The following is a 27,932-nucleotide window of genomic DNA, read 5'->3' as shown; positions in this document are numbered from 1 at the left end:
CACAAGAGCGTTTGTTGTGTGGTATTGAAAGGGATTCAAGGAGGACACCAGGGGAGTTTGCAGTGTTGTTGCTACGGAGATAGAATCGAGGTGTATCAAGATGGCGAAAGCGAAAAGAACGAACTGGAAACGAATCGGGACGATTGCGGTTCCGTTGATCTTTGCAGTGGTTATATTGTTCAAAGTGTTCAACAACAGCAAATCAGCGGCGGATTTACAGACATTGTTGCAAAATCTACCCAAGGAGATTAACATGGGATCATCTGAGGAGACTGAACGGAAGTTCATGGAGAAATTCGAGAAGTTTAGCCAGGATATGTTGAGAAAACAGGACGAACAAGCCAGACGGTTTGATCGTGAAAGAAAGGTGTTGGAGAAGAAGATCCAGGAGCTAAAACAGCCAGCTAGACATGCTACGTTGCGTGAGAAGCTTGCGGTTGTGTTTGAGTACGGTACTACTCAAAGATTCCCGGCATTTGTGTGGCAGAGTTGGCCATATCTGGACGAGGACGAGAAACTGGAAGGAGATTTACAGAAGAATGAGAGGAACTGGGCGAACAAGAACCCTGGGTTTGTGCATGAGATTGTGAATGATGACACAGCAGCAGCGTTTGTTCATTATTTCTACTCCACTATACCAGAGGTGATCGAGGCGTACGATTCGTTGCCCACGGCAATCTTGAAGATCGATTTTTTCAAGTACTTGATCTTGCTCGCGCGCGGTGGTGTTTTCGCAGACATCGACACCGATCTGTTGCAGCCAGTACCCAACTGGATCCCAGAAAACGTTTCTCCAAAGGAAATTGGTCTTATCGTGGGAATTGAGCACGATTCGAAGACTCCTGACTGGAGATCTACGTACTTGAGACGTTTGCAGTTTGGAAACTGGATCATCCAGGCTAAGCCCGGTCACCCAGTGATTCGTGAAATGGTTGCCAAGATTACAGAAACAACGCTAGATAAGAAATACTCGGGGCAGCTTAACACCAACTTAAGAAACGATTTGACCATCATGGGCTGGACCGGGACCGGTGCATGGACCGACGTCATCTTCACGTACTTCAACGATTACGTGCAAAGTGGTGTGCTGGACAAGATCACATGGAAGCAGTTCCACAACTTGAAGGTCCCAAAGCTTGTAGGTGACGTTTTGGTGTTCCCAGAAGTCACATTTAGCGCACCTCGTCCGGACTCCGACTCTGATAACCAAGGATCAAATCCCGAGTCCAACACGGCTCTCCATTTCGCAACTCATTCCAAGATGAAGTCCTGGAAGTCCCTCCCAAAGGCAGCCGCTAATGCCGACAAATAGAAAGCGCGGCGGCGGTAGTGGTGTGACCCTAATTATAGATAAGATGGCATGGCATCGGGTAGCTGTTTCTCCCATAATATATAGTACAGTAGTATATTCACATTTACACATGTATCATCAAATAATCAAATTACAATAGAAAAAACAATTAAGTCATTTTATTTACTAAGATGTTGAAAAACCATATGATATATCAGAGAAGTGCCCAAGCTCTACTAAAAACTGGGCTATAAAAGACTTTCCTCGTCACTTAAACGAATATCTGTTGTCCCTATCTGGTTACTCATCATTTTATCACTGGTTTCTCAAACTATTATTATCTAATACTAGTATCAGAACACAGGATACACCTACTGGTGTCCACGTCAAGTTTGGTTATTCGTTGGCTCCCATCAGATTTACACACATCGAGATTCTTGCAGTCGTAGTCTGTGGCTTGACAACTTCTTTCTAATTTTGAAAGTGTTAAGCCCTTTTTATATGTGATCAAAGCTTTGAAGAATTTTTCAGTTCTGGAACTTTTCATGATTTTGGCACGAAGTAAAAACAAAGCGTTAGGGCATCGAAAGAGAAACAATGCAAACTGCACTTTTAGGCTTGGTTAAGTGTTAATTAAGGTTGTATCTAGATTAATGAAGTGAGATTATTCTGTTTTTTTGCTACTAAGATAATCTAGCAATAGAAGTGATTGATACGTGGATAGGAGGTTAACTGAAGGTGGGGTTTTAGCTTTATATATATTATGTATATACATATGTGTATGTTGTTGTTGTTGTTGTTGTTTTTTTATTTACTGCTCCATTTTGATACCTTCTTGTTTCAATTTAGCTTCTCTTTCGAGCCTCTCTTCAATTTCCCTTAGTTCTTGTTCTCTTTGTAGCAATTCCTGTCTCTTTAGTTGCAATTCTTGTTGTACTCTTTCTTCGAACACCCTTAGCCTTTCTTCTTCGAGCTTGATTTGTTCTTCTCTGGCCAAGTAAGTGTCCTTGTTGTTGGCATTGGCATTGTTGTTAGAGTGCATGGAGTTGACGTCGTTATTGTATCCTACACCGTGTGCTCCTCTAATCGAATCTCTGCCCGAAGCAACTGGTGATCCTGGGTATTCTTGGTTACCGTCAACCCCACTGAACACCCTATCTGAGGACACGACACTGGCGTGTGGCATTTCACCGGACAAAGCCTCCGTTCTGTATCTTTCATACAAGATTTCATGAGTGTACTCCTTCATGTCGCTTAGATGCGAAATGAGCAACGTGTTTCTGAGCACGACGAAGTCTGAAATGGTTGCGTCTTCCACGTCTAGTGTGCCCCATGGGTATTTTCTGCCGCGAATCACAGTGCCGTCAGAAGACTCGAACACGTCGTTGGAACCAACAATACTGAAGGGAAGAAGTCCTCTGAGATAAGTGTTCGTTTGGAAATCTTCATCTGTAGCATCTTCTTCATCGAATGGGAAATTGTAGATTGGCAACGAGTAATAATCGATGTCCCTCGAAATGAGTTTCTTGTTCAGTTTAAGCTCCTCAGGAGTCAAAGAGTCCGCTTTGCTAATGACAGGGATCACGTTAACCAACGACCCAAGTCTTCTGATAAACTCAACATCAATCTCCTTCAACCCATGTCCCGTGGGGTTGATCAAGTACAAACAACAGTGTACCCTCCCATCCTTGAAACGAGGATTTCTCCTTACACGACTCTCCTCGAGTAAAATCTCGTCGTACTGATGACGAATGTAATCCGAAATAACCTCGAAAGAAGGAGAGTTATCCAAAGAGTCCCCAAACCCAGGCGTGTCAATAATGTTCAACTGGATCTTGACCCCCTCCTCATCTTCTAACTCCACAATCTCCTCCCTCAATTGCACATCGATCTGTGTGTTTGTGTCGGTAGGCAACAGAATAGTTGTGGAGGTATCCACCACTTTTTGCCCACAAAGCGTGTTGATAAATGTAGATCTCCCACTCCCAGATTGTCCAACAACCATCAAAGTGAACTGAATACCTCTTTTAAGATTTTTCCGCTTACGCAGAGCTGCTGAAGCCTCGATGATACTAGCCATTTCTGTATTCCAATTATAGATCTGTCTTATTACCAAAAGTATTCCTTCTAGCTTCTACAATTCGACTCCAAAATTTATCACACTAGAATAGCTGTAAACTACGATAAATTCTCAATCCAAATCACTAGCTTTCAAAACACTTGCGGCTACCTAAACCTCTCTCTTTACGTTTTCAACTTTACGTGTTTGCAGTTAATGTTTCATGTTTTTCTAATTGGAATCAGTTTAATACTCGATTCTTTAATAAGTGCCGAAAAGCGTAAAAATGCGAAGTAAACACTCCGATTACAGGCTCTATAGCATATATACCAAGGTTTGTAATAGAATATATGGAATGCAGGTGTGGTGGATCAACTACGAGACCTGTTTCCTGGGCTTTGGGGGGTTGTTTCCACCCCTGGGACACGTTTTATTGGCTAAATGCTCTCTTTACACCTGGACACCGCATACTAAATCTGATATATCCGTCATTTCGCACGAACATCAACACTTCTATTTTTTTTCTTACACTTTAAAGCTTTTGGCACACAGCAGCACGATTCTCAGTATTCAATAGAGGCTGACTCATCTTGGATTTGGAAATGAAAAAAAAATTGGAACAATTGAAGAGAGATTTGTACTTAGACTCGGTGGGTGTAAGAGTGATATACTTAATTATTTGTTAATTGAGTATTCTGTGATATCAGAGCGAGAGAGACAGGTTGAAATTGGTTTTGTTCTAGGCTATTGAAAGAGGTTTTAAGAAAGTAAAGGTGTCATCATGACGATCAGCAAAAGAGTAGTTTTAATCGACAATTACGATTCATTTACATGGAATATCTACGAGTATTTGTGTCAGGAGGGAGCTGAGGTATTGGTTTATCGTAATGATAAGATTAGTGTTGAGGAAGTGGAGGCATTGAAGCCAGATATTGTGATGATTTCGCCTGGGCCAGGCCATCCTAAGACGGATTCTGGAATTTCGCGGGAGTGTATCAGGTATTTCTGTGGTAAGGTGCCTGTTTTTGGTGTTTGTATGGGTCAACAGTGTATGTTTGATGTGTTTGGTGGTGAGATAAGCTTTGCTGGAGAAATTGTCCATGGTAAGACGTCGCCTATTTACCACGATGGGAAGGGTTTCTTTAGAAGGGTTCCGCAGGGAGTTGCTGTTACTAGGTACCATTCGCTAGCGGGCACGAAGGAGACGCTTCCCGACGTGTTGGAGGTTACAGCCAGGACGGAGAATGGGATTATCATGGGTGTGAGACATAAGAAGTACACTGTGGAAGGTGTTCAGTTCCATCCGGAATCTATTCTCACTGAGAGCGGGCATCAAATGATCAAAAATATTCTTGAAGTGACGGGGGCCACCTGGGAAGAAAATGAAGCGAATCTGAGGGCCAAGGCTGTGGATGCGAATGTCAGTGGAGGTAAGTCCATCTTGGACACGATTTATGAAAAACGTCGTGTCGACGTGCAACAGCAGTCTTCTACTCCGGGTTTCCGTCTTGTGGATTTAGAGACAAACTACAAGCTAGGTTTGGCCCCACAGGTGCAAGATTTCTACCAGAGATTGCAGAGTGCTACTCAAAACAAAAAAACTGCTGTGTTGGCCGAAGTAAAGAGGGCATCTCCATCCAAGGGCGATATCGACTTGAGTGTTGTTGCTTCTGAACAAGCCTTGCAATATGCCGGTGCTGGTGCTGCGGCGATTTCCGTATTAACTGAGCCTCATTGGTTCAAAGGTTCCATTGAGGATTTGAGATCTGTTAGAAGGGCTCTTGACGTGAAGTTCAAGGGTAACGAAGCCAACAGACCATGTGTATTGCGGAAGGAATTCATTTTCTCCAAATACCAAATCTTAGAGGCCAGACTTGCGGGTGCCGATACAGTGCTCTTGATTGTGAAGATGCTCAACGATGCCTTGTTAAAGGAATTGTACGATTATGCCAAGGAGCTACATCTAGAGCCACTTGTTGAAGTTAACTCATCTGCAGAACTAACACGTGCATTGAGTATCGGATCTAAGGTTATTGGTGTCAATAACAGAGATTTGCACTCTTTCAACGTGGATCTAAGTACAACATCTAGTTTGGTTGGACAAGTCCCAGAGGGTACGTTATTGATCGCCCTATCTGGTATTACAGTAGCGTCTGACGCTGATCAGTATAAGAAGGAAGGGGTTCATGGCGTTCTTGTCGGGGAAGCTTTGATGAGAGCTGAATCTGTAGATACCTTCATTCAAGAACTTATTAACTAAAAAAAAACGTTCGAAATAGTAGGAAAGCTCTGTAGTTTATCTATCTATACAATCATTAAATATATATATATATAGACGTTTTAAAGAAAATAATAAAGGCATGATAGGATGGATACAAGATACAAGTAATGAATAGCTAGGCGCAAGGCCTAATAAAAAAAGTGTCTAATATAGGCCTAATCTCTCTTTAAAGAGTTTGGTCTAATAAAGTTTGGATCAGGAACGTAGCTTACGCCCTTGAATTCTTTTTCCTTGTTATGAGTGTGTTCGGCAATCAAGAAACCCAAGTCAACTAGCTTAGGCCAGTTGACGTATTGAACACCCTTCTTCAGCACAAAGTTAGCACAAGCAATCATGACTCCAATGGAACCAAAGAAGAAGGCGAGGTTTTTAGGACTGGTGAAATGATCCTTAGGGAACACAATCGTTGCCATCATCACGGTAATTGCTGCGTAAACAACCGTTGGTATAGCCTGGATGATCATTGGTCTTCTGTCAGGGAAAGGAGAGTGTACCACATTTGCATATGGCTTGAAGTTGCCCAAGAATAAGTCGTATGCGTCCTGTCTAGGTCCATCGGACAAATTATTCTGGTAATAACGAGACAGAGAATTGATACCGTCCATCAATGCACCTACGTAAGTGCGCTTACCGGTTCTGGTAAAGTCAGTCTTCAAAGCACCTGTACCCGAATATGCGACACTCACAGCATCGGCATTGTCAGCCCAGAAGTTTTGGAATTCGAACAATAAATTCTTGTCAGATTCCCACAAATTGGTGTCATCGGTTAGCCCAACAGATTTGAACTCCTCTTGTAGCACCCAGTGAGCTAGCACTGATTGCACGACATTGGTTCTATCTAAGCAGTCCATACAGTTTGTTCTTACAACGGATTGTTGCTTGGAAATAATTTGGATAGTGTTACCATTGGCATCCATAGTCTTATGGAAAAAGTCTTTGTTTGAAAGCCCCATAGACTCCAACTGGTTGAGTAGAAGCTTCACCTTGTGCCATTGCATGTTACGGCACTCATGGTGGAAGTCAAAGTAGACATAATGAAGCTTTGGTTCTTCTAAAGCATTCACGACTTGCTCATAGGCCTCCTTCACTGGCAACTCATGACCCTTTTGATTCACAAGGTTGACCAAATAGTTCTCATTGTACAAGCGAATTTGCTCATCAAAGTGTTTTCTTGTAGCGTCCAAAGAGCTCTTCTCGCTCAATAGCAATTGCGGCTTGTATTTCAAGTTGTTCAACTCAGCCCAATACACAGGAACAGACCCTCTGGTTTGCAAGAATGAAAACAAATGATAGCCATCCTTCATTGGTTTTTGAACGCATAGCACTTGTTCAGTTTCATTGAAGTTCCCAACGTTTCCGTCTTCATCAATACCTCTACGGAAGTATCTAGTACCTGCCCTGTAAATACTTCTTCTGGTGATCAAACCAACGGACACTGGTGTACTGTTAAAAGTGGTGTCCACCACTTTCGCGTAACCGTAAATCATTGGAATGATGAAATCGGAAACTCTATCATCCACTTCCGTAGCCTTGCGTAATGTCTCCGTCGCATAATGGTTCCAGAAAAATCTGGTGTCAGCAGTCTTCCAAGACACACCTTCAATACTCTCGTTCCGCTGAACGCTATTCGTCAAGTCGTACCCGTACGAAAAGTACAAAGTAGCACTATCCAAGTGACGATCCACAAGCTGCAAGTACTGCGATTCATCAGCATCTGAACGCTGTTTTTTGTCAATAGATATCAAATTATGCTCTGCAACCTTGTACACATTATGTCCGTTCAAACGACCGGCTTCTTCCACTCTATTTGCGATAACAAGATACTTCCCAATCTTCAACTGCAAGATACCAATCACCGCAGCAATCTTCCGGATATTACCCCTCGCTGGAAAAACATCAGCTGGCAACACATTCACCTCGTTCTCATGAGCAGAAATACCCAAAACAACGTCGTTCTTTCCAAGCTTACTGCTTTGCTTTAAAAGAACCCTATCTTTCTCTTGACATAGTAAAACTGGACCTCTCATCGCTCAATTTTTGTCCAAGAAGCTTCTCTAAAACTTTTCAACCTCAATTACCTACCAATTGGATCCTCGCTAAAGCCCTAAATACTCTTAGAACACGTCCCTTTCTCTCTTTTCCTTTGGCTTCAAATGTGTCGTGAACTTGTTTATCTTGATTTTAACTTAACGTTTTCATTTCAATATCAAACGACATAGATCTAAGGAAAAAATGAACTTTGCCACCTATTACGAACAAGAAAGAGAGTGGTTACAAGTGAAACAGTGAGCGTGACAGAGGGTCAGTGGTGAATCAAACTGGAAATATTTGTAGCTGCGGAAATTCTCTATAATTTGGTTGTAATATTGCAGTAGTTATGTTTGAACTCAGCGCGCAATTGGTGGGTCACACACAGGATGTGAGAAATGTGGTAGCGATGAACGAGAGTCAATTGGCCAGTGTCTCACGGGATGGAAGCGTTAGGGTATGGGAAAGGGATGCGGATGGATTGTGGAATGGTCATATTGCGTATATCTCTGAGAAATTCGTGAATAGTTTGACGTGGGATGCGCAGAATGGATTTTTGTTCTTTGGTGGTCAAGACATGATAATATATGGTGTGTCTGGGGTGCATAGTATGGACCAGGAGCCCGTGTATGCATTTGTAGGGCATGAAGGTAATGTTTGCTCACTTTCCGGAGGATTTGACATGTTGGTGAGCTGCTCTTGGGATAAGACAGCGCGGATATGGCGTGAAGGGAAGGAAGACAAGGTTCTTAGGGGACACCTAGCAGCGGTTTGGGATGCGAAGGTTTTGAAGGACGGCAGGGTGCTTACTGCGTCAGCAGACAAGAGTGTTAAGTTATGGAGTGCTGATGGACATGTCCTGAAAAGTTTCGATAAGTTACACTCCGATGTGGTAAGGTGCTTGTGTGCTCTTGAAGATGGCAACCATTTTGTGAGTGGTTCGAACGACGGAACGTTGAAATTGAGCAACCTTGACGGTACTGTGTTGCATGAATTTGTGGGCCACGAGAGTTTTGTTTATGGTGTAAAACAGCTCCCATCTGGTGAGATTGTGTCCTGTGGTGAAGACAGGACTGTGCGTATTTGGAACTTGGACGGAACCCCGAAACAGGTAATCACGTTACCTGCGGTATCTATCTGGACAGTTGATGTGTTCTCCAACGGTGACATTGCAGTTGGTAGTAGTGATAAATTTATTCGGGTGTTTACGGAGAGTGAGGAGAGACGTGCCTCTGAACAAGATATCGAAGAGTTACATAAAATGGTGGAACATTCGTCGGTAAATTCACAGACCATGGGATTCGACGAGTCCAAGCTTAAACCATACTCAGACTTACAAAATGCTGGTCAAAAGGAGGGTCAAATAATAGTGGTGAAGAATCCCACGGGTGTCATTGAAGCTCACCAGTGGTCCAACGGGAAATGGGCTAAAGTCGGTGATGTAGTTTCTGCGGCTGGTAACGACAATAAGGTTGAATATGAGGGTGCGAAGTACGATTATGTGTTTGATGTTGACGTCGAAGAAGGGAAACCCCCATTAAAATTACCTGTGAATGCAAATGATAATCCGTATGATGTTGCTGAAAAATTCATTCTAAGGTATGAGCTTCCTCAAAGCTACCGTGATCAAATCGTCCAGTTTATCGTCACAAACACGAATTCTGCCTCTTTCGACCAATCACAAGCAGCGCCAACAGGAGTACAGGATACGACTGTTGGTTCTGGTGCTGTTGCTGGCTCTGGCCCTCGCCAAGACATCAATTACAGAATACTACCAGTTAAACAATATTTGAAACTAACGTCCTTCGATCCAGATAGTCTATTTAACGGTATCGTCAAATTAAACGAAAAGGAGAAGACTTTCGATGATGACGCCCTAGGGGCAATTGGTACCGCATTACATGATATCGATAACAACGTAGAATTGCTCTATGCGCATGCATCTATCATTAAAAATCAATGGAATGCTAGTCACAAAACCCCAGCATTTGATATCGTACGGATCCTAGCACCAAAATTACCCTCGAGCGAAGACTTGAGCGACTTTATAGAGGAAGGTCTCTCTGAAGAAAATCCAATATCTACAATGCTAACCACAAGAATGTTAGCTAACTCCTTCTCGAATGAAATATGGGGTAAAGAGCTCATGGGGAAACCAGCGGTCTATGATTCTATTTTCCAACTTCTAGGAAGCGATTACCAAAACTGCAAACCACAACATAGGAATAATTTGGCAGTAGCAATTGCAACTCTAGTCTTCAACTACTCTGTATACATCACAGAAACAAATAACGTCAACGTACTCCCAATCGTCGCTGATGCTTTGAACACCAAGTACGGTACATCTCCAATGTTCCTAAACAGTGAAGAAGCTACCTACAGACTTCTCGTTGCCTATGGGAACCTAAGCACTGTTGAACCAACTTTGCATCAATATGCAAAATCAATCGCTTGGATCAAGAGAGCAAAGGACAAATATGGTTACATCAAACGTTTCGAAGATATACTAGAAGATTTGTACAGATGAGTCGAGAATACAAGAGAAATATATTTAGTAACTAAATAAATATAATAAAGCATTTAGCGACGCATGTTCCCAATGAGCTTTATATATGGTTTATGACTTATTGAAGTACTCAAATTAGTTTGTTTCAAGTTTCTAGCCATCTCTTTCCCTTTGTTGTTTGTACGTTTGCTTTGTTGACATTCAACAATTGGAAAATTATTATTTAACAAAGGATATTTGGAAAACTTTAACAAAATTAGTGTTTGAAAGAAGCAATAAGGTTGATAGGGCTAAAGTGGCTATTGTAATATATTAGGTTAGCTCTAAAGTATAGTATTAGACATTAGAAAATTATAGTAATGTCTTTCGAGCAGGATTTAGAGAGCATTGCTGGTGGAAAAGTATGTCATGATTCGAAAAGTCAAACCATTACCTAAACAATTCATATACTAACGAATGCAAATACATTCAGCCACGCCAACAAACTCGCCAACAGCATGCAGTATGTTTCAATAGATTAGAGTTGTGCTCAATCGATAGTTGATTGTTGAACACCCATAGAGGGGTTTTTTTTTTATTATATCATTTCACAGCTTGGGACACAGTATTAACAAGATTTGCTACATTGGTTTAATGTTTCACAACCCAATTGTGATACATTAAGATTAAGTGGGCAGTATTAAAAGGTTTATCGTCGTCGTGATTTAAGGAACGGACTAGCGGACCGTTTGGGAATTCCAGATAGAGACAGAGAGCCTCGTGGTGGAAGATACGGTGGAGTGAACGCAGGTAGAGGCAGAGGCAGAGGCGGGTTCCGCAGCAAACGGGAATTTAACGACAGAAGGGTGAAACTCACTTTACTAAGAATCAAAAACATACCATTAGAGACGAGTGATTATGAGATTGAAGATATGCTAAATGAAATAGGGGAAGTGGCTTCTTTCAGGATTAACGATAAGAAAGATAGTAGGGTGGCCAGTGTAGAATTCAAAGATCCGCAAGTATTGGCAGTTGCTCTTGAAACTGTAAATAACAAGGAGGTGAACGGCTCCCAGCTTGAATGTGAAACATTTGAGATTCGTGTTAAGGCAGGGACGAAAGGTGCAGCTCCTAGTTCTGTGCCAGCTCAACCTGCGACCCATACTAGACCACCTAAACCTGAACCAAAGACTAGAGAGGAATTGGACCAAGAAATGGACGAGTATATGTCACAGCCATGAGCATTTGGGAACCGGGAAATTCAAGTATGGGCTACGAGGTTGCCCCCCATATCAAGTGACGTGAGGAAAAGGCTCGCCAGTCGTACGTAGTATTTAGGAGAAGAAGCCACAACTTTCAAACCTTCTAAAGACGTACGGGTAGGTAGCTAATTTAACCAAGAATAATGTGCGATTATATATATAGTTCATATATACAGAAAAACTTGAATTGTGTTTATTTGTATTCGTTTGTTAGCTTGCTTTAACTTTAAATTGCTCCAAGATAACAGATTCATCATTATCATTTCATCGCACATAAGGACACCGCTTCTGCCACATTAAAAAGAAAAAGAAGACAACTATTATTATCTTTAACGTGACAAAAGGGGTCTCCCGCATACTGGTTTTGATAATCTGTATCGTAACAATTACAAGTTCAATATGAGGGAAGAATATGTGTGATAAATATTGTTGTTGTAACTTTTTTTTTCGGCTTGTTTCTCTCGAAAACACCTTGACAAGGTAGGTATTTAAAGTACCCTAGACTGCGGCATCAAAAAAGAGGAGTGGAAGTAGAGGAAATGAAATACACATTTGAGGACATCAACTGGTCTTTTTTTCTGCTCTTTCTGTTGCTTTGCAAAAATTGTAAAGACAATTTTGAACATTAAAACGCAAAACCAGGAAATGAAGCAAGTATAATACATTGAGCTAGAGCACAATCCATGTTAGAAAAAGCGAAGCAGCAGCACCATACCTTTACTGGTTGTATGTTGAGTGTATAATAGTAATAAGGAATATAATTTGTTGATATTTGTGTCGTCCTGTTAAATCAAAGTAAGGACCTGAAGAAAATAAAAATTCGTCAAAATAGACAACGTCAAATAAGCCGGCCTATTTTCTGTTACGAATTAAAATTAGTGGGAGGACTTACCGATTTCGACAGCTGGTGGACAACCCAAAGTCTTCTTTAGGGAACCGTAGATACCGAATTGCAAGGAAGTCAAGGTACCGACCATAACCAAACGTGTTGGCAAACCGGCGAAGGAACCAACGAAACCTAGTTGCTTGGCCAATTGAGCCAACAAACCGACGGTAGATTGACCTGGAGCCTTCTTGGTCTTGTTAACCTTAGACAATAGAGTGTCAGCTGGTTGAGAAACAACGGCAGCAGCCAAACCAGCAGTCAAACCAGCCAACAAGTTGATACCAGTAGTAGCAGAGGCAGACAAGGATTCCTTTGAACCAGCTAGACCGAAGTAAACTTCAGCAGCATGTTCGAACACAACGAACTTAGCAATGTTGTATGGAATTTGCTTGAATAGAATTGGGGTGAAACCGTTGTAGAAAGAACCAACACCTTCTTCTCTCAAGATTCTGCTGAAACCACCGAACAAACCGTTAGCAAAGCTTGGTTGAGAAACCAATCTAATTCTGGTGGCTTCCAATGGACACAAAGCAATATCAGCAAAGAATTCGGCAATAGCAGCGGAACCAATGTAGACAGTGTTCTTGTAGTTAACAGCGTTTTCGTAACCCATGTTGTCAATGGCCAACTTCTTGAACAATTCGTAACCACCGAACTTGAAGGCACCTTGCAAAGAGTAACCCAACAAAGTTGGACCGAAACCAGTCAATAGAGCACCAGCACCTTCAGCAGAGATAATCTGTCTGAAAGAAGAGATCATACCCTTGTTGTAAACGGTTGGTTCCAATTGGATTCTAGTCTTAACGACATCGATTGGAACCATGGAAGAGTGGGTAGTACCACAACCAATGGCACCGGCCAAAGCGAACTTGGCGTAGTCAGAAGCGGTATATTGAGGTAGAGTAGAAGACATCCTTATAATTTTCTGTTATAACTTGCTGCTGGGGCTTTTTTTACTAACCAAAAATGCAAGGAAAACAACAAATTGAGTGTTTTGTAGTAGAGAAGTTTATCAAAATGCAAGCTCTTTATCTTGTATTAGTTATATATATATACTTATATGTAATAACCGAGACGGACTAGGCGAAAAAAAAAGTATTTGAAAAAAATTTAAAAAAAAAATTAATTGTTTTGAGCGTTTTATCAAGGACAGAAAAGGTAATTTTTTGCAGTAAAAAAATGCAGTTATAAATTGAACAAAGTAAGAGCTTAGGTTTATTTATGAGGCGCTTGCGAAAACAGCGCTTTTGTCAAATTAATTTCGCAGGATAATTGCAATTGATAAGAATTATTGTGCGTTTTTCATGTATGTGCGTTTTTCATATGTATGCCGTTAAACAAAGCAAAAAAACGCATTTAACAATCGTCGCTACTAGATCTATCTCTGACTTTAATTTTTATTTGTTTTTTTTTTTTTTTTTCTCTCCCAAATAGACAGAACAGCTTAATATGATTGGCCAACGCCTTCAAAAGAAAAGTTGTTAGGTATTATTATATGGGCGTGTTAGCATAACATGTGCGCATGTGTCTTTCATTCTCTACCCCACAGGGTGAGATTTAGAATATACAGCGCTTAATGTTGTTGACAACAATGCATATATCCATATCCATATTCTATAGACGATTCATTCTCTTATCACCCGCAGACTTTGCTGGGAAGCGGTATTTTTTACTTATTACGTAGTTCAAGACATTAACGCGCGTAGACGTATAGAAACATTTGTATATGCTTAAGCCGACTATGGGTATGGATGGGTACGACGGGTACAAATACTAGTAGTATCGCGCGCTTGATATAGCAAGTCACTTCGCACTCCGTGCATTTATTTGCATGAATCAAGTGCAGAAAGGGTAAAAATGATGTGCGACGCGCGTCAAATAACTAACTACCTGTGCTGTTTTATTTTCTTTCCGCGCTCTCTTTTTTTTTTTTTTTCTTTACCCCGAGCGATTTGGATTCGAATACGAATTTTGGGGGAGGGAGAGGGAGGGTGCCCTCAAATATTTTTTTGGGGGGACGAGTAAACGAAGAGAGCAAAAACAATATATCGGTAGTCTTTTCGTACGAAAATCACAAATAATACGGAATAAAAAAAAGTCATAACGGTTACCCTATCTTGTTTGATCACGTGCCTCGGGTTTCAGCGTTTTTATCGATTTATTATTATTTTTTACGCGGGAGCACTTGTGGCCGTCGGTCCTAAAGTTTCTCTGTATGGATCGGTTCTAATCACGCCAGGCAAAACCACTATATTTGCTTACACATATGACACCATTTCTTGTACAGTAAGCAAAAAAAGCCTTCGAAAAATACAGCTAGGAACCGAGGAAATCAACAAAGGCAGCAGTGTTATGGAGTGGAGTACGGGCTCTTCTCTGTCGCAATACCCGATGGGACTTAGATTACTATATGCTATACACTAGTATGTCAATTTAGTGGGTCAATCCTGTCTGATGTTCGTGTTGAACAAGAAACTCTCTATTGAGAGTTTGTATAAAAGAAGGGACTTGGTTCATAGTTCTTTGTCATTGTTCGTAGTTTCGCTATCAATAATTAGGTCCAATTACCACTCTAACATTCACCAAGAAATATTATCAATCACATCATCGAATATACATTATGCTTTCAGTTAAGACTAAGAACATTGTTAAGGCTACCGTGCCTGCCCTTGAACAAAATGGTGTTACCATCACCAAAACGTTTTATAAAAACATGTTAGGTGAACACCCAGAACTTTTGAATACTTTCAATAAAGTTAATCAGCAAAAAGGTAAGCAGCCTGCTGCTTTAGCAATGACTGTTTTAGCTGCTGCAAAAAACATCGATGATTTATCGGTCTTAATGCCAGCGGTTAACCAAATTGGCCACAAACATCGTGCTTTGCAGGTTCAACCAGCACAATATGATATTGTTGGTAAGTACTTGTTGCTAGCTATTAAGGAGGTGTTAGGAAATGCTGCTACCCCAGATATTATGACAGCTTGGGCAGAGGCCTACAAAGTAATTGCAGACATTTTCATTTCTGTTGAAAAACAAATGTATAAGGAAGCCCAATGGGACTCCTGGAAGCCATTTACAGTTACCAAGAAGACTCCAGTTGCTAAGGATATTGTTGAGTTTTGTGTGGAACCAGTTGAAGGATCTGGTATTGAGCTTTCAAAGCTCAAAATTATTCCAGGTCAATATTTGACGGTAAAAACCCATCCAACAACCCACGATAACAAGTATGATGCGCTAAGACATTACTCCATTTGTTCTGACTCCACTGATGGTGGGCTCAAGTTCTCTGTCAAGTACGAACATGGCAACATTCAAGATGGTCTAGTTTCTGAATATCTCCATAAATACATCAAAGTTGGTGACACGATTGAATTAAGTGCTCCAGCTGGTGATTTTGAATTGAATCAGGAATTGATTAAGCAAGAAGAGGTTCCATTAGTGCTGGTGAGTGCTGGTGTTGGCGCTACGCCATTAGTTGCTATGCTTGAGTTCCAGTTAGAGCATAATCCTAAGAGACCTGTCTTGTGGATTCAATCATCTTTAAATGAAGAGTCCCAAGCTTTTAAGGATCACGTGAATAGTCTATTGGGAAAGTTTGACAATGCTAAGGCTGAATTAGTATATACCAGTACAATGCCTAGAATTGATGGGGCATACCTTGAAAAGCATATTGCATCACCATCTGATGTTTATATTTGTGGCTCTATTGAATTCATGTCTAGCCTAATGGATGCCTTGAAGCAATTGGGACATGAAGATAAAATGATTCATTATGAACCATTTGGTCCAAAGATGTCTTTGGCCTAGGTTGTGAAAAGAAGGACAAGGGAGTTCTTCATGCGTATTTAACTGTTTATAGTTGCTTTCTTAAAGTGTAGTATCTAAATTTAGTAATTAAAATGATACTTTCACATTATTCTCTTTGGCCAAAGATTTTAATATTTTTAATCTACAAAGTTAGCTTTAAGACTAAAATATTCTAGGAGTTCAAACCAAAAAGGATGGGCCAAAAAATATTTAATTCAAAGAGAAGCAGGTAATCTTTCCTCATAAGTCCGTCTTTTGTTCGCATACTGTGTGAAAAAATCAAATAGCCCAAGAATCACGCAAAGGGACGTATTTCCTACATGACTTTTACCCTGATATGTTGATGTTTTTCGTAGCACAAAAAAAAAAAAAAATAAATAAAGGAAAACGGGCCAAGTTTTTGAAAGAAAAAACGTAAACATTATGTCCCAGACAAGCCAAAACGTTTACCCGGATTTGCGACAGTTTTTCGTTTTTCTTCACAACAGAAAGAAAACAATGCATGAGCGGCTAAGTACAGATAACGGCGCAGGGGGTTAATGCATGGAAACATGTTTATTTTCATGCAGGAACAGAAGGTTAATGAAGAAGAGAGGCTAAAAGTAAGGGCAAGGGCATAGACAGAAGCGGCATGATATTGAAAAGTCTAGTTGAATCGAGTATCAAATCGCTCCAGGATCCGATCGCCTCTCTTGATGTGTCAGACCTTGCCACCGATCTTTCCAATGCCTTCATCGATGGTGATATCAATACCATAGTCAATATTCTGCCCGAGTTTGTCTCACTACTGCTCCGCTGCCCACAGGAGATGCAGACCATAGCAGAAGACTTCTTGCGATGCTTATCCTCGGCAAAGCAGACCGATTCCGTGATAAACGCCAACATTGCGTTCCAGGAAAAGCTTAAAATTAGACAATATAGTTACAGATATGGTGATAGTGATGAAGTATAAGGAACATTGTATTGAGGGTATTCTATTTAATAGGACCAGCTATTGGTTTTACTTTCTTCTGTTTAGATTTCGTACGCATACGTTTGTTTGTAAACCATATCCTAACTTGAGAAGCAGTTAGACCAAGCTTCTGAGCGATGAATAATCGCTCAGAAGTGTTAGGACACTTTTTAACTTTAAATACTTTTTCAAGCAGATCTTTTGCTTCGGGTTCAAGGAAGAATTTCTTTGCAGTACGAGAATTCTGATTATCTGGTGAAGGACTGTCTTCTTCTACAGTGTCATTTTTAGAATCTTCTTTCCCAGAACTATCAGAAGGATTCTGCTCCTTGATCTTGAGATTGTTTTCAACAGGAAGTAATTGTATAGTTCTTAGAAATTGATTATTGAAGGCATCAGCAACCATTTGGGGGTCCACTTTCAAATCTTCTAGAGGACATTTATTCAAAATCGTTTCCAAACTCGTGCTGTATTGATGATATAACTGCAAAAGAAGTGCTTTGTTAGAGCACTTCTTTACTGCCTCTTCAGGAAATGGTATTGAAAACGTCTTAAAAGGAGATGAAAACCCATCTTCTTTTAGCTGTACTCCTGCCAAACCTTGTGCTTCCTGGCATAATTCTTTAAGCAGGAGAATGGGATTCTTTTTGTCATGTCCATCCATTGGTGAGTGAAGAGCAAAAGAGACAATACAGCCTAAGTTTCTTGGGGTTGGGCTCCAAGAGTAACCTCACATCGTGGGTATTTATTAGAAATCGTGTGTTTTAAGTTTGAACCAAGAATCTTTTGTATGTATTTTCAAATAGAGACTTACATGTCCGAGTTTTTTGAAAACTGTTTTAGATATTTTTGCAATGACAGATTTAAGCAAAAGGACAAATTATAACAGATATCACTTTATAGTAAGAAGGGTTTTCATTAGTTTAGTATACAGCAGAATATGGTGAATAAATTCACCAGAAGAGTTGGTGATTTCATTTATGAAGAAGTGGTGAATTTCTGATGAATTAACCATTTATTAAGCCTTCTTATGAATTTTTGGTATATTTCAATCAGTTTACAAGATATCAAACAGCTTCCAAAACTATGTTATTTAGGACTACCAAAGACAGGTATATACCAAAAATCAGAAATTTATTCAGAAGGAATTATAAAATAACAATAATAGTAAGATTTATTTTGATTAATAAAGTTAACTGTCGTCGGATAGCTAAAACTGCAAAATACATAGTATACCATTAGTTTAATTCACCAAGTACTCAGAATCCATCAAGAAACAAGTCAAGAAGGACAATTGAATTCATTAAAATTTGATGTATACCTGAAACTAAAATGAAATCTTAAAACATTATGTCTTAGCTCTCTCTGTGTGTAGTTTTTTCTTTTCAGATATGTCCTTATGTATTTTTGAGGTAAAACAAACCAATAATTAAAAGCATATATATAATATAAAGATTTCGTGAAAGGCCCTTTCTTGGTGTATTATCAATCTATGATGCCAAAAACCACCAGCCACGACCGCACCAAAAATGTCGAACTCTACGCTAAGAAGAACAACTTTTTTCAAGCTTTCTACGAAAGAAGAAGCATGCTCCAGTAATAAAGCAGTGCAAAGTAATAACAACTCTATTGAATTTCCTAATTTGAAGAGAAATGGTAAGGCTTTTACTTGCTCATCCAATGAAAAAACTTCAAAGAAGTTTACTAGACCAAGAAATCAATTTGTGCTTATGCGTACACTCTTTAATAGATGTGTGACTACACACATCTTAGAACATTTTAACCAAACAAAGATTCAGAAAAACATGTTTTCAGTTACTTCTAAAATAACTTCGGAACTTTGGAACGAGTCCCCCTCTGAACTCAAAGTTTATTTTCTGCTATTAGCAACTTTAGAAGAGAACTGGCATAAAAACAAACATTATTGTTCATGGGACAAACAGTCATCTCAGACGCTTAGTATGGAACCTATAGAAAATTCCCATATATTTTCCAGACTGGCAATAAGTCTGTCAATGGGAGTAGGGAGTGCTGTAAGTTCATATAGCGCAAAGGATTTGTGTCTATTCCCTAAGACTAGAACCAAAAAGAAGAGGGTTGCGTCACCAACTCTGTTACCCAACCAAAGGTTCAATTCAAAATTCAACTCAAAACTCTCTCAAGATACAAAAACAAAATCACCAAAAAGCTTGGTTAGACTAAAGTCAACCAAGCTTCCAACCCAATCTGGTAAAGTGTTTAAGAAACGCTATCAAAATGAAAACCGGGTTATCGAAGATCTCTTCCTTGTTTAACGTGCGTATTATAAATAAAATATAATAAATAAAATATAATAAATATATAATCAAGGCAGTATCTCTCCGAACATCACAAACACAAACCCTTCTAGGTCAAAGTTATTGATGATTGATGGATCTTGTGCACAGAGGGAATCGACTATCTCTGGAGAGTAATGTTCACGGATTGTTATGATCCACAATGGTACTAGCACATTGAGGTACTCTTTAACAAAATCGCCCTTGGTATTTGCCCATGCTCTTAATATACTAAGCTTCACCTGGAGTTGTTTTTTATTTAAAGGGAATTCTGAAGCTCCAATTTTAAGGATAGGTTTATTTTCAGCAACTTCTAGTAAACCATCCACCAAATAACTTACTACTCTATTTGATAACGACACGGCACAAATATCAAAGGCACAACATATAACTTCTGGATAACTTGGTCTACTAAACAACGGATTAACAACTCCTGTAATCAACGCTGTATATTGCTCCAATAAATATGACGATTCATCTTCAGGATCCACAACATCTTCATACACATCCAAAATCTTTTTCACCAATTCTAATCCACTTACTTGTAAAGAAGGAATATTTGAGACAGACGCTGTATAGCATATTTTTAATATTGAACTCAAATCTTCATCTTTACCTATTAAATCACGATACACCTCCAATAAAAATTGCAATGCATAAGGACTCATATCAGGTATCTTTAATAAAACGTTTAATCTATTCTCATGCTTGAGCCATCCATATATGTATTTTCTTAGGCTTCTATACTTTGGAAAAACCAAAAACGAAGTGAAAACTAAACGATTTAAAACGACATCTTCATAATTGCCCATTTCCAATAAATATTCCACCGAAACCTTAAAACCTGACCTAGGCATACCTCTCTTCAAAAATGACAAAATTAACGACCTCACAATCAACATCGACATTTTAAAGTTAAATAATGTTTCCATCTTGAACATGGATACTAATTCACTTATCTTTAATGAAACTGCCTGAACATCAGAACACGGACACATATTAAGTGATGACAGCACTGCTTTAAATTTTACCCTAATATTCCGAAGATCTGGTCCAATAACTTCAGTCAGCGCTTTCAAAGCGTTTCCAACACCAAGCAGCATATTAAACTCACTGTTATAACTGTTACCAAATCCAGATACACTACCTGGTTCATAATCATTCGAGAATACCATATTAAATAAAATATCCATCACTTTACCAATTTTTAATTTATCATTATAATACCTTCTCATTAAAAGTATGATTAAACTATTTAAACCAGAGGTATGTATAAACGGGTGCCCATTAGAGCTTTAAAGCTTATTACACAAGAACGCTACTTCAAACTCACAGAAATACACCCAACTATGTTTTGGACCCCAAAATGAGTGTTGCTAGTTCATTTCTCTTCTTCAGTCCACAACTTTATTCTTACATAGTTACTTATTCCTGATTTTAGATCTACTACTCCAAAGAACCGCTATACATGTTATTCATATAGTTGTTCCTATAGTTTAACTTCACAAGGTAGAGAAAAACACATAATATTATATTGCGGAATATATACTAAATCATCCTACCCTTTTGACTTATTTTTATCACCAGGTATATGGTAATGCACTCGAAATATTTACATTGTGCTCGTGTCTTTTTGAGGTTTCAACTGAACACGCCAAAATAAATCAAGGGAAAACAAGCTATAAGAACATTCAGAATCTTTCTTTTTTTTTTTAGTTGAAGAGAGAAGTACTTTGAAGGCTCCAATTTTGCCTAATCTCTATAATCCAAAGGCTACCCAGATTCAAATCTTTTATTTGCATAGCTATAAGCGCATTGTAAATATAGATATTTTCTCTTAGATCTTCCAATCTTCTAAATGAGTAACTAGATAAATGGTTACCTTTAGTTCTGCTCTTCTCGCGCAAATAGTAACATCTAATGTTGTTTAAATAGCAATCTATTCTAGAGGCAATAAGATTTACGAAATGAAGGTGTTCATCTTCATCATATTAAGCTTTTAACTCACATAGTGTTACTTGCCGGTAAATATAATTGATAAAAATCACGACGTGACTAGGCCATATTTGTGTATAAAATAATAGTTCTTGACTAAAAGTATCTCAAAAACATGTATGCACTCCAACAACGGGCGAGTAAAGAAGATGTTCAAAGAAAGCAAAAATCTGAAGTAGCAAAGAACAAGTAAGAAAGCAACGATCTACAGCTGTTAACTTTTGTAAGCGAAGAAATGTTCGCGATAAATAACTAAAAAGGAACAGTTAAATATACAAAGGGGGTACCCTTATGATTTGACAACACTGATGCTGATTAAGTTTTAATTTCAAGGGTTCCCCCTTTCAATATGAAACCATTAAATAATCTTGTTGCTCCCATCAAGGAAAAGAGGGACAAGAAAGAAGAATATTTTGCAGATATTTTAATTTTAAAGGGAGGGGGCTTACGTTGTTCTTTTGTTAGAGAAACAAAAAAAACTATTTCAAAGGGAGGGGGCTATGAACTTCTTCTTTGTGTAGACACAATCATATTAATATTTCAAAGACCCCCCTCTTTCAACTACCAATTCTCATTAACATCGGGGATTTCGCGTTTTGAATTCAATTCAACGAAACAAAGCAAATCAAAGGGTGGGGCCTTCAGAAGCTTAGTTCTCTTGTAGTACTGCGTCTTTTCTATGTTGAAAAAGTACTTTTTGAGGCAAAAAGCTTATTACTTATTCTGGAGTGATGCTGCATGCATCGCAAAACCACTTCCTCGCAACATGGTAAGAAAAAAAAAGCACTGCAAAATACTGATAAATCTGATCTCAAGGGTGGTACCTACAAAAACCTCATTCGGGATGCAATATTCAAGGTAGTACCCTATGCGCTTGCTGAGTGATGATTTATGATATCATGATGAAAGATTACTCAGCAGAAGAACAAGTATTTTCGTTTAGTTTATTTTCCTTCAACACTAAATATCTACTGACGAAGTAATTAGTGATTACAGATTACACAATCTACTCAATGTGATTCACTCTGTTTCGTGGACACTGATAGTATTTTCTTTTAGCTCATGGAAAAGCTTCTCGGCCACCTTGACAGACTCTAATTGCTCGTCAATGTAGGTAGGATCAAATATATCCTCAGACCTTCTGTTTGCAGGCAGTAAATATTTCGCGTCATCTACGTAGCGAACAAACTCATGATCTGGGAAGAAATGGTAACCGAGATTTGTGCCAGTCTCTGCCAGTCTCTTCTTGTGTTCTTCGAGTCTCTTTTCCAAGGGAGGAAGTTTTGCGTAACCAGACCATACCGCAGCTATAATTGCTGCTTCGAATTCAAAAGAGGGCCACTTGAATTGTGTCATCAGGACACCAATAAATGCCAGGGAGGGATCTTTATTCGAGAAAGTACTCTTGAATAATCCATCTACTAAAGAAGTATGTGTTGCAATTTTCTTGCTTCCATCTTCATTTATTATGGAAATTCCAGTATCATCTTCGTTCAAGAATGGGTAGCGCCAGTGATAACCAGTTGAGAATACTAATAAATCAACATCTTGAATCTCTGTACCATCTACGAACTTTACTGTCTTGCCGTTTTCGTAATCAACAGAAGAAATTCTTGGCTTCACAACGATACCTTCACTGCATGCTGCCCTACCTAGCCATTCGAATATTTCTTTCTTCCCGGGAGTTCTAGCCACGATTACTTCTTTAGCTAGTGGGAAAGCGTACTGTAGAATGTCAATACCACTGAGCCCAGTACCAATAAACACAACCCTCTTATTCTTAAAAATAGACTCATCTCTGAAAGCTTTCGAATGTGAAATGGAACCGGGAGCACGCTTGTTCCATTTTGATAGACCTTCAATTCTTGGAATGTGAGGAATAGAATAATGACCATTACTAACGACAACCTTGTCAAATCTTTGTGAGTACCACTTGTCAATGCCCGTTTTGGTGTCAGTTTCTCTAACAGTAACTATCCATTGGTCAAGACCATCGGTGGATTTTTTAACATCAACCACTTCAGAATTGGTTCTGACGTATTGTAGGAGGGAATATTTTTCAACAAACTTTAATAGTTGATCTGTCACTTCGAAATTAGTAATAAACGGATCAATAGGTCTGTTTTTTTTACTGGATGACTTTCCTTCTTCGTTGGGGTTCAATGGAATAAAACTGTTCCTTAAGTATCTCCTTGCAACATTAGAAAACAAACTCTTGTATATACCACTACGATTCCATTTGATCGGAGCTTCTACAGATTCTGAAATTGGAATCTTCAAGGGTTCTGCGTAGGGTTGATTCGAAAATCCATCAGGAATCTTTGTCTTTGGACGCAAGACGGTTGGATCATCATATCTTTCTGTATCAAAAAGCTCCTGGGGAATGACATCAGTTTCATCAAAACTGGGATTCCAAACACCACCAACCTTCTCCGACTGTTCAAACACCACAATATCGCCAAATGCTGGATCGTCATTGATCGAGGTTTGCTCATCGAGGGAACCATCACTGTTGTACTTCAAACTGGTAGATCCACCCTTCTTGGTATGAAGCAACTCAAAAAGGCCAGTTAACCCAGCAGCACCTGCACCGATAATTGCAACTGAAGTACCACTTTTTTCACCTTGAGTCATGTCAATTGTTGATATTGTTATATATGTGTCAGCTTTGGCATATATTATACCACTCAATTTCTATCTATTGTAGGTGTAAGCTCTAAGCACCTCTAAACCTAGATCATCTTGGTTAGAGTATCATCTACCATCTTATATAGAGTCCATACCTATTACTAGGTCAAATGCCACACTCTAGAGAACGTTATAGGATGATCTGCTATTTTCCGCATCATCTTGGTTAGTATTTGCCATTTTCTTGCCTCAGTGCGCACCCAATTCAGTCGGAGTCTATCAAAGTCCACCACAGTCTCTCAATGTCTCAAATCATAAGCTCACAATTTGTCTCTGTAATGATAATAAGACAAATGTCGACACTCTCGATATAAAAAGTGTATACTGCCAGTGGCTTTGTTGAAACGACTACAGTGAACTCCCTTTATCATCATGGAGCTGGTCGAGAGTCGTTAGACAACTAGTGTCAGTGAGTGTGGAAAGATGACGTACGTTGTGGTTACTGGTGCATCTGGGTATCTTGCACAGCACGTGATCAAGCAACTTTTAGAAAGGAACTATAAAGTCATTGGGACGGTGAGGAATCAGCAGAAAGCTGAGGACATCGCCAAGCTATTCCAAAATGATAACCTTACTTTGGAATTGGTCCCAGATTTGTTGCAGGCAGATGTTTTTGACGATTTGTTTTTGAAGTACACCGGGCAGATCAAACACGTCATTCACACAGCGTCACCATGTCGTTTCGACACCACCGAGTATGAGAATGAGATGCTACTTCCAGCCATTAATGGTACTAAACGTGTTTTAGAGTCAATTAAGAAGTATGCATCGGAAACTGTAGAAACAGTAGTGTATACCTCTTCTGTTTCGGCATTGGCTAATCCAGCAGGTATTCTTGACTCTAATTTGACGTTGACGGAAGAGTCTTGGAACCCAGACAGCTTTGAAGATGGTAAGAAGGACGTTTTCTCAGCTTACTATGTTTCAAAGACTTTTGCTGAAAGAACAGCGTGGGACTTTTGGAAGGAAAACAAGGATCAAGTAAAATTCCAGTTGACTACAATATGTCCAAGCTATATCTTTGGGCCACAAGCTTTCGAGGAAAATGCTAAAGGCACTTTAAACTTCTCAACCGAGATTGTAAATAAGATATTGCACTCTAAGCCAGGTGATGAGTTGGACAAGAACTTCGCAGGTGCATTTGTTGATGTAAGAGATGTTGCAAGGGCACATGTGTTAGCGTTAGAGAAGCCTGAACTTAAATCGAAGAGATTGGTATTGTTGAATGATGTTTATGCTCTACAAGATGTGGCAGACTACATCAATAAACACTTCCCCGAACTCAGAGGTAAAATTGCAACTGGTGTCCCAGGAGAAGGCAAAGAAATTGTGAAGCATATAGCTCACTATGATAATTCAAAGACCAAAAAACTCTTAGGGTTCGAATTTATTTCCTTCGGACAAGCTATAACCGATACTGTTGCCCAAATACTAAAGGCTAACAACTAAAAGTTCAATTACTACATAATGATATAATATAGTAATAAAAATTGTTAAATTAAATCACAAAGTTATAAGGGGAATATATGTATTTAGGGAGAGAGGAAGGTACTTCTTTAAATGATAAAGGCCACTATTTTTTCCCACAAATTTTTAGGTACTGGAACAACTTCGTTTCTCTCCTCTTCGTCGGATATTGCGATCTTGGGAAGGATTTCCGTTTCAATTTCATATGGATCTCTGAATCTCCATTCACGATGATACGCAGTACCGATGATGAAAAGAACCATCATAAACCCAATGGTGACATACGCAGCAAAGAAGTCACTCACATTCCAGTTTCCACTAATAAATACAGAGTAACCATTAGTTAAACTCAAAATGAAGAAGAATATACCAGTAGCCCATGCAAATGCTCTCTGGTATGGAACCCTGAAGGGAACCCTGTCGTTCAAATTTAAAATGTCCATGACTCTCCTGAAACGTAAGTAAGTGGCAGCAACAAAGATCCAACTCACAAAACCAGAAATTGTTGCAATATTCGAGAGCCAATTGAAAACTTTAGATGATGACTTTGAGCAGTTGAGGTAAGCAAGGAATGTGAATAAACTAGCAGCACCAACACTGTAATATGGAGTACCAAATCTATTTACCTTACCGAAAATCTTTGGAGCATCTCCTTTCAAAGCCATAGCATAAATGGTTCTTGATGAGCCGTATAATAAAGCACAGCCACAAGAATAAGCACTTGTTAGAATGCAAGCATTTATGATGTGTGGTAAAACCTTAATCCCAACTTCTTGAATCCCAATAACAAATGGTGACGCTGCTGCATCAGATTTCCCACTCTGAATAGCATTAATCAACCTGTCGTTGTCAGAACCGACAATAACACCGATGATTAATGTACCTAAAACATAAAAGACTGCTAAACGGTAGACAAATCTTTGACACGCTCTTGGCATGTTTCTTCTTGGCATGACACATTCCGCCGAACACGAAGTGACAGTTTCAGGGACTAGAACGAAAGAGAACCCACTCTTAATAATGGCTGTCCAGACAGCCAAAAATTTTCCTGTGCTTCCACTCGCCAAGTGTTCTTGGAAAGCTCCTGGGGTTTTCCAATAATGGAATCCTAAGACATGGTGTTGGTTAGGTCCACCACCAAAAAATATGACAATACCAATAATAATTAGACCGATAATTGTCACAATCTTAATTGTACAGACGTAAAATTCACTTTCACCAAACGCCCTAACAGGTAGCATGGTTAAGCAGATTGACACAACAATGAAGATCGTAATGAAAATTGCAGAGTTAGCATCAGTCCAATATTTAATCAACAATGCACAAGCCGTAATCTCAGTAGGCACAATCATTGCCATTGCGTAAAACAAATTCCAACCGCTCATAAAAGAAATCGAAGAGTTCATGTATGTCTTTGTAAGCGAGTAAATTGAAGCTTCACCAGGAAGTGGAATCAAACAAACCATCTCGGTAAGCTGGTTCATAATAGTCCAAACGAAAAACGATATGATGATGTAAGCCATAAATAACGGAGCTGGTCCACAAGTACTTAAAGCCCCTCCTGAACCAATAAATAAACCTGTACCGATGGCACTACCCAAAGCTATTAATTGAATATGTCTTGACTGAAGCCCACGTACAACTTTCTGCGGACTGTCAGCCTTCTCGATGTCAGTATAATAATCTTGGTCAGAATCTTCATGGACATGCTGGACATTTAAAAACCCTTTTTCTTTTGGGTGCCCTGAATTGTATGGCGTCACTGAAGTGCGCTCTGAGTTATCAGATGTCACTAACATTATTGCTGTAAACTAAGTCTGCCTCTTTGGTGTTCTTTTTATCCCTTATATATTTCGAAAGCTGTTCATTCAAGCTATTGTTGATGATACAGCAGATAAGAGCTTAGTGTTGTAATAAACCTTGGAAGCAAGAATCTGGGCGAACGATTCAACATCTTTCAACGCAAAACCATCGTCCTTTATAGTATTCCTTTCAAATAGTAACTCCACTAAAACCATACCCCAAATACTGATAAACATGACTGGCGGAGTTTCTCTATTCAAGCGAACAGTTCCAACACCCTAGTGATATTCGTCATTATTGGAAAAGAAACAACCAAAGGAAATCTGCGGATTCACACTCCCGCGATTGTCCTTCAATAATCTTCATCAATCAGTGATGCTTATGGTAACGATATTGGGAAGGTTGAATAAGGCTAACCGGTTAGTATTCCTCACGGGATTTCTGAGGTACATGGTTCCTAAACTTTCCTTCCCTCTTCTTCCTGGTGTCTAAGTTCTTCCATAGCCTTATCTAAGATAAAGTTTCCAGATAAAGCATATTAGATAAAACATCGAAAAATGCAGGATAAAAGCTTAAAGTATGGCTACATGCGTATGGACTGTTGGATAAGGA

The 27,932-nt window shown here is 39.3% G+C and overlaps 15 protein-coding genes across 15 annotated transcripts; 8 read left to right on the top strand and 7 right to left on the bottom strand.

The window, feature by feature from the left end:
* Positions 1 to 100: 100 nt before the first annotated feature.
* On the top strand, positions 101 to 1,312 carry HOC1 (alpha-1,6-mannosyltransferase; the record flags this gene model as incomplete). Its single annotated transcript, XM_022818521.1, has 1 exon — positions 101 to 1,312. The coding sequence occupies one exon, from the start codon at positions 101 to 103 to the stop codon at positions 1,310 to 1,312; it is 1,212 nt and encodes a 403-aa protein (XP_022675179.1).
* Positions 1,313 to 2,102: 790 nt separating this feature from the next.
* CDC11 (septin CDC11) lies at positions 2,103 to 3,371 on the bottom strand (the record flags this gene model as incomplete). The annotated part of the gene is made up of 1 exon (XM_022818520.1): positions 2,103 to 3,371. One exon carries the CDS (start codon positions 3,369 to 3,371, stop codon positions 2,103 to 2,105), a length of 1,269 nt encoding a protein of 422 aa, XP_022675178.1.
* A 760-nt stretch (positions 3,372 to 4,131) lies between these two features.
* Positions 4,132 to 5,610, top strand: TRP3 (bifunctional anthranilate synthase/indole-3-glycerol-phosphate synthase; the record flags this gene model as incomplete). Its single annotated transcript, XM_022818519.1, has 1 exon — positions 4,132 to 5,610. The coding sequence occupies one exon, from the start codon at positions 4,132 to 4,134 to the stop codon at positions 5,608 to 5,610; it is 1,479 nt and encodes a 492-aa protein (XP_022675177.1).
* A 176-nt stretch (positions 5,611 to 5,786) lies between these two features.
* SAC1 (phosphatidylinositol-3-phosphatase SAC1) lies at positions 5,787 to 7,658 on the bottom strand (the record flags this gene model as incomplete). The annotated part of the gene is made up of 1 exon (XM_022818517.1): positions 5,787 to 7,658. The coding sequence occupies one exon, from the start codon at positions 7,656 to 7,658 to the stop codon at positions 5,787 to 5,789; it is 1,872 nt and encodes a 623-aa protein (XP_022675176.1).
* Positions 7,659 to 8,008: 350 nt separating this feature from the next.
* DOA1 (Doa1p) lies at positions 8,009 to 10,186 on the top strand (the record flags this gene model as incomplete). The annotated part of the gene is made up of 1 exon (XM_022818516.1): positions 8,009 to 10,186. The coding sequence occupies one exon, from the start codon at positions 8,009 to 8,011 to the stop codon at positions 10,184 to 10,186; it is 2,178 nt and encodes a 725-aa protein (XP_022675175.1).
* Positions 10,187 to 10,524: 338 nt separating this feature from the next.
* YRA2 (Yra2p) lies at positions 10,525 to 11,385 on the top strand (the record flags this gene model as incomplete). Its single annotated transcript, XM_022818515.1, has 2 exons — positions 10,525 to 10,566; positions 10,852 to 11,385. The coding sequence occupies 2 exons, from the start codon at positions 10,525 to 10,527 to the stop codon at positions 11,383 to 11,385; spliced, it is 576 nt and encodes a 191-aa protein (XP_022675174.1).
* An 896-nt stretch (positions 11,386 to 12,281) lies between these two features.
* On the bottom strand, positions 12,282 to 13,205 carry MIR1 (Mir1p; the record flags this gene model as incomplete). Its single annotated transcript, XM_022818514.1, has 1 exon — positions 12,282 to 13,205. The coding sequence occupies one exon, from the start codon at positions 13,203 to 13,205 to the stop codon at positions 12,282 to 12,284; it is 924 nt and encodes a 307-aa protein (XP_022675173.1).
* A 1,707-nt stretch (positions 13,206 to 14,912) lies between these two features.
* Positions 14,913 to 16,100, top strand: YHB1 (flavohemoglobin; the record flags this gene model as incomplete). The annotated part of the gene is made up of 1 exon (XM_022818513.1): positions 14,913 to 16,100. One exon carries the CDS (start codon positions 14,913 to 14,915, stop codon positions 16,098 to 16,100), a length of 1,188 nt encoding a protein of 395 aa, XP_022675172.1.
* Positions 16,101 to 16,731: 631 nt separating this feature from the next.
* Positions 16,732 to 17,052, top strand: KLMA_30023 (protein SLA2; the record flags this gene model as incomplete). Its single annotated transcript, XM_022818512.1, has 1 exon — positions 16,732 to 17,052. The coding sequence occupies one exon, from the start codon at positions 16,732 to 16,734 to the stop codon at positions 17,050 to 17,052; it is 321 nt and encodes a 106-aa protein (XP_022675171.1).
* Positions 17,053 to 17,074: 22 nt separating this feature from the next.
* MATA1 (mating-type protein A1) lies at positions 17,075 to 17,716 on the bottom strand (the record flags this gene model as incomplete). Its single annotated transcript, XM_022818511.1, has 1 exon — positions 17,075 to 17,716. The coding sequence occupies one exon, from the start codon at positions 17,714 to 17,716 to the stop codon at positions 17,075 to 17,077; it is 642 nt and encodes a 213-aa protein (XP_022675170.1).
* Positions 17,717 to 18,581: 865 nt separating this feature from the next.
* Positions 18,582 to 19,346, top strand: MATA2 (mating-type protein A2; the record flags this gene model as incomplete). Its single annotated transcript, XM_022818510.1, has 1 exon — positions 18,582 to 19,346. The coding sequence occupies one exon, from the start codon at positions 18,582 to 18,584 to the stop codon at positions 19,344 to 19,346; it is 765 nt and encodes a 254-aa protein (XP_022675169.1).
* Positions 19,347 to 19,396: 50 nt separating this feature from the next.
* KLMA_30020 (AP-1 accessory protein LAA1) lies at positions 19,397 to 20,602 on the bottom strand (the record flags this gene model as incomplete). The annotated part of the gene is made up of 1 exon (XM_022818509.1): positions 19,397 to 20,602. One exon carries the CDS (start codon positions 20,600 to 20,602, stop codon positions 19,397 to 19,399), a length of 1,206 nt encoding a protein of 401 aa, XP_022675168.1.
* A 1,780-nt stretch (positions 20,603 to 22,382) lies between these two features.
* On the bottom strand, positions 22,383 to 23,996 carry fmo1 (thiol-specific monooxygenase; the record flags this gene model as incomplete). Its single annotated transcript, XM_022818508.1, has 1 exon — positions 22,383 to 23,996. The coding sequence occupies one exon, from the start codon at positions 23,994 to 23,996 to the stop codon at positions 22,383 to 22,385; it is 1,614 nt and encodes a 537-aa protein (XP_022675167.1).
* A 477-nt stretch (positions 23,997 to 24,473) lies between these two features.
* Positions 24,474 to 25,499, top strand: ARI1 (SDR family oxidoreductase; the record flags this gene model as incomplete). Its single annotated transcript, XM_022818506.1, has 1 exon — positions 24,474 to 25,499. The coding sequence occupies one exon, from the start codon at positions 24,474 to 24,476 to the stop codon at positions 25,497 to 25,499; it is 1,026 nt and encodes a 341-aa protein (XP_022675166.1).
* A 107-nt stretch (positions 25,500 to 25,606) lies between these two features.
* On the bottom strand, positions 25,607 to 27,316 carry PUT4 (putative proline-specific permease put4; the record flags this gene model as incomplete). The annotated part of the gene is made up of 1 exon (XM_022818505.1): positions 25,607 to 27,316. One exon carries the CDS (start codon positions 27,314 to 27,316, stop codon positions 25,607 to 25,609), a length of 1,710 nt encoding a protein of 569 aa, XP_022675165.1.
* Between the last annotated feature and the right edge of the window lie 616 nt (positions 27,317 to 27,932).

Source organism: Kluyveromyces marxianus, chromosome 3 (assembly GCF_001417885.1).
Source record: "Kluyveromyces marxianus DMKU3-1042 DNA, complete genome, chromosome 3".
In the NCBI taxonomy this organism is placed as follows: domain Eukaryota; kingdom Fungi; phylum Ascomycota; class Saccharomycetes; order Saccharomycetales; family Saccharomycetaceae; genus Kluyveromyces; species Kluyveromyces marxianus.
This window is presented reverse-complemented; position numbering and strand designations above follow the sequence as displayed.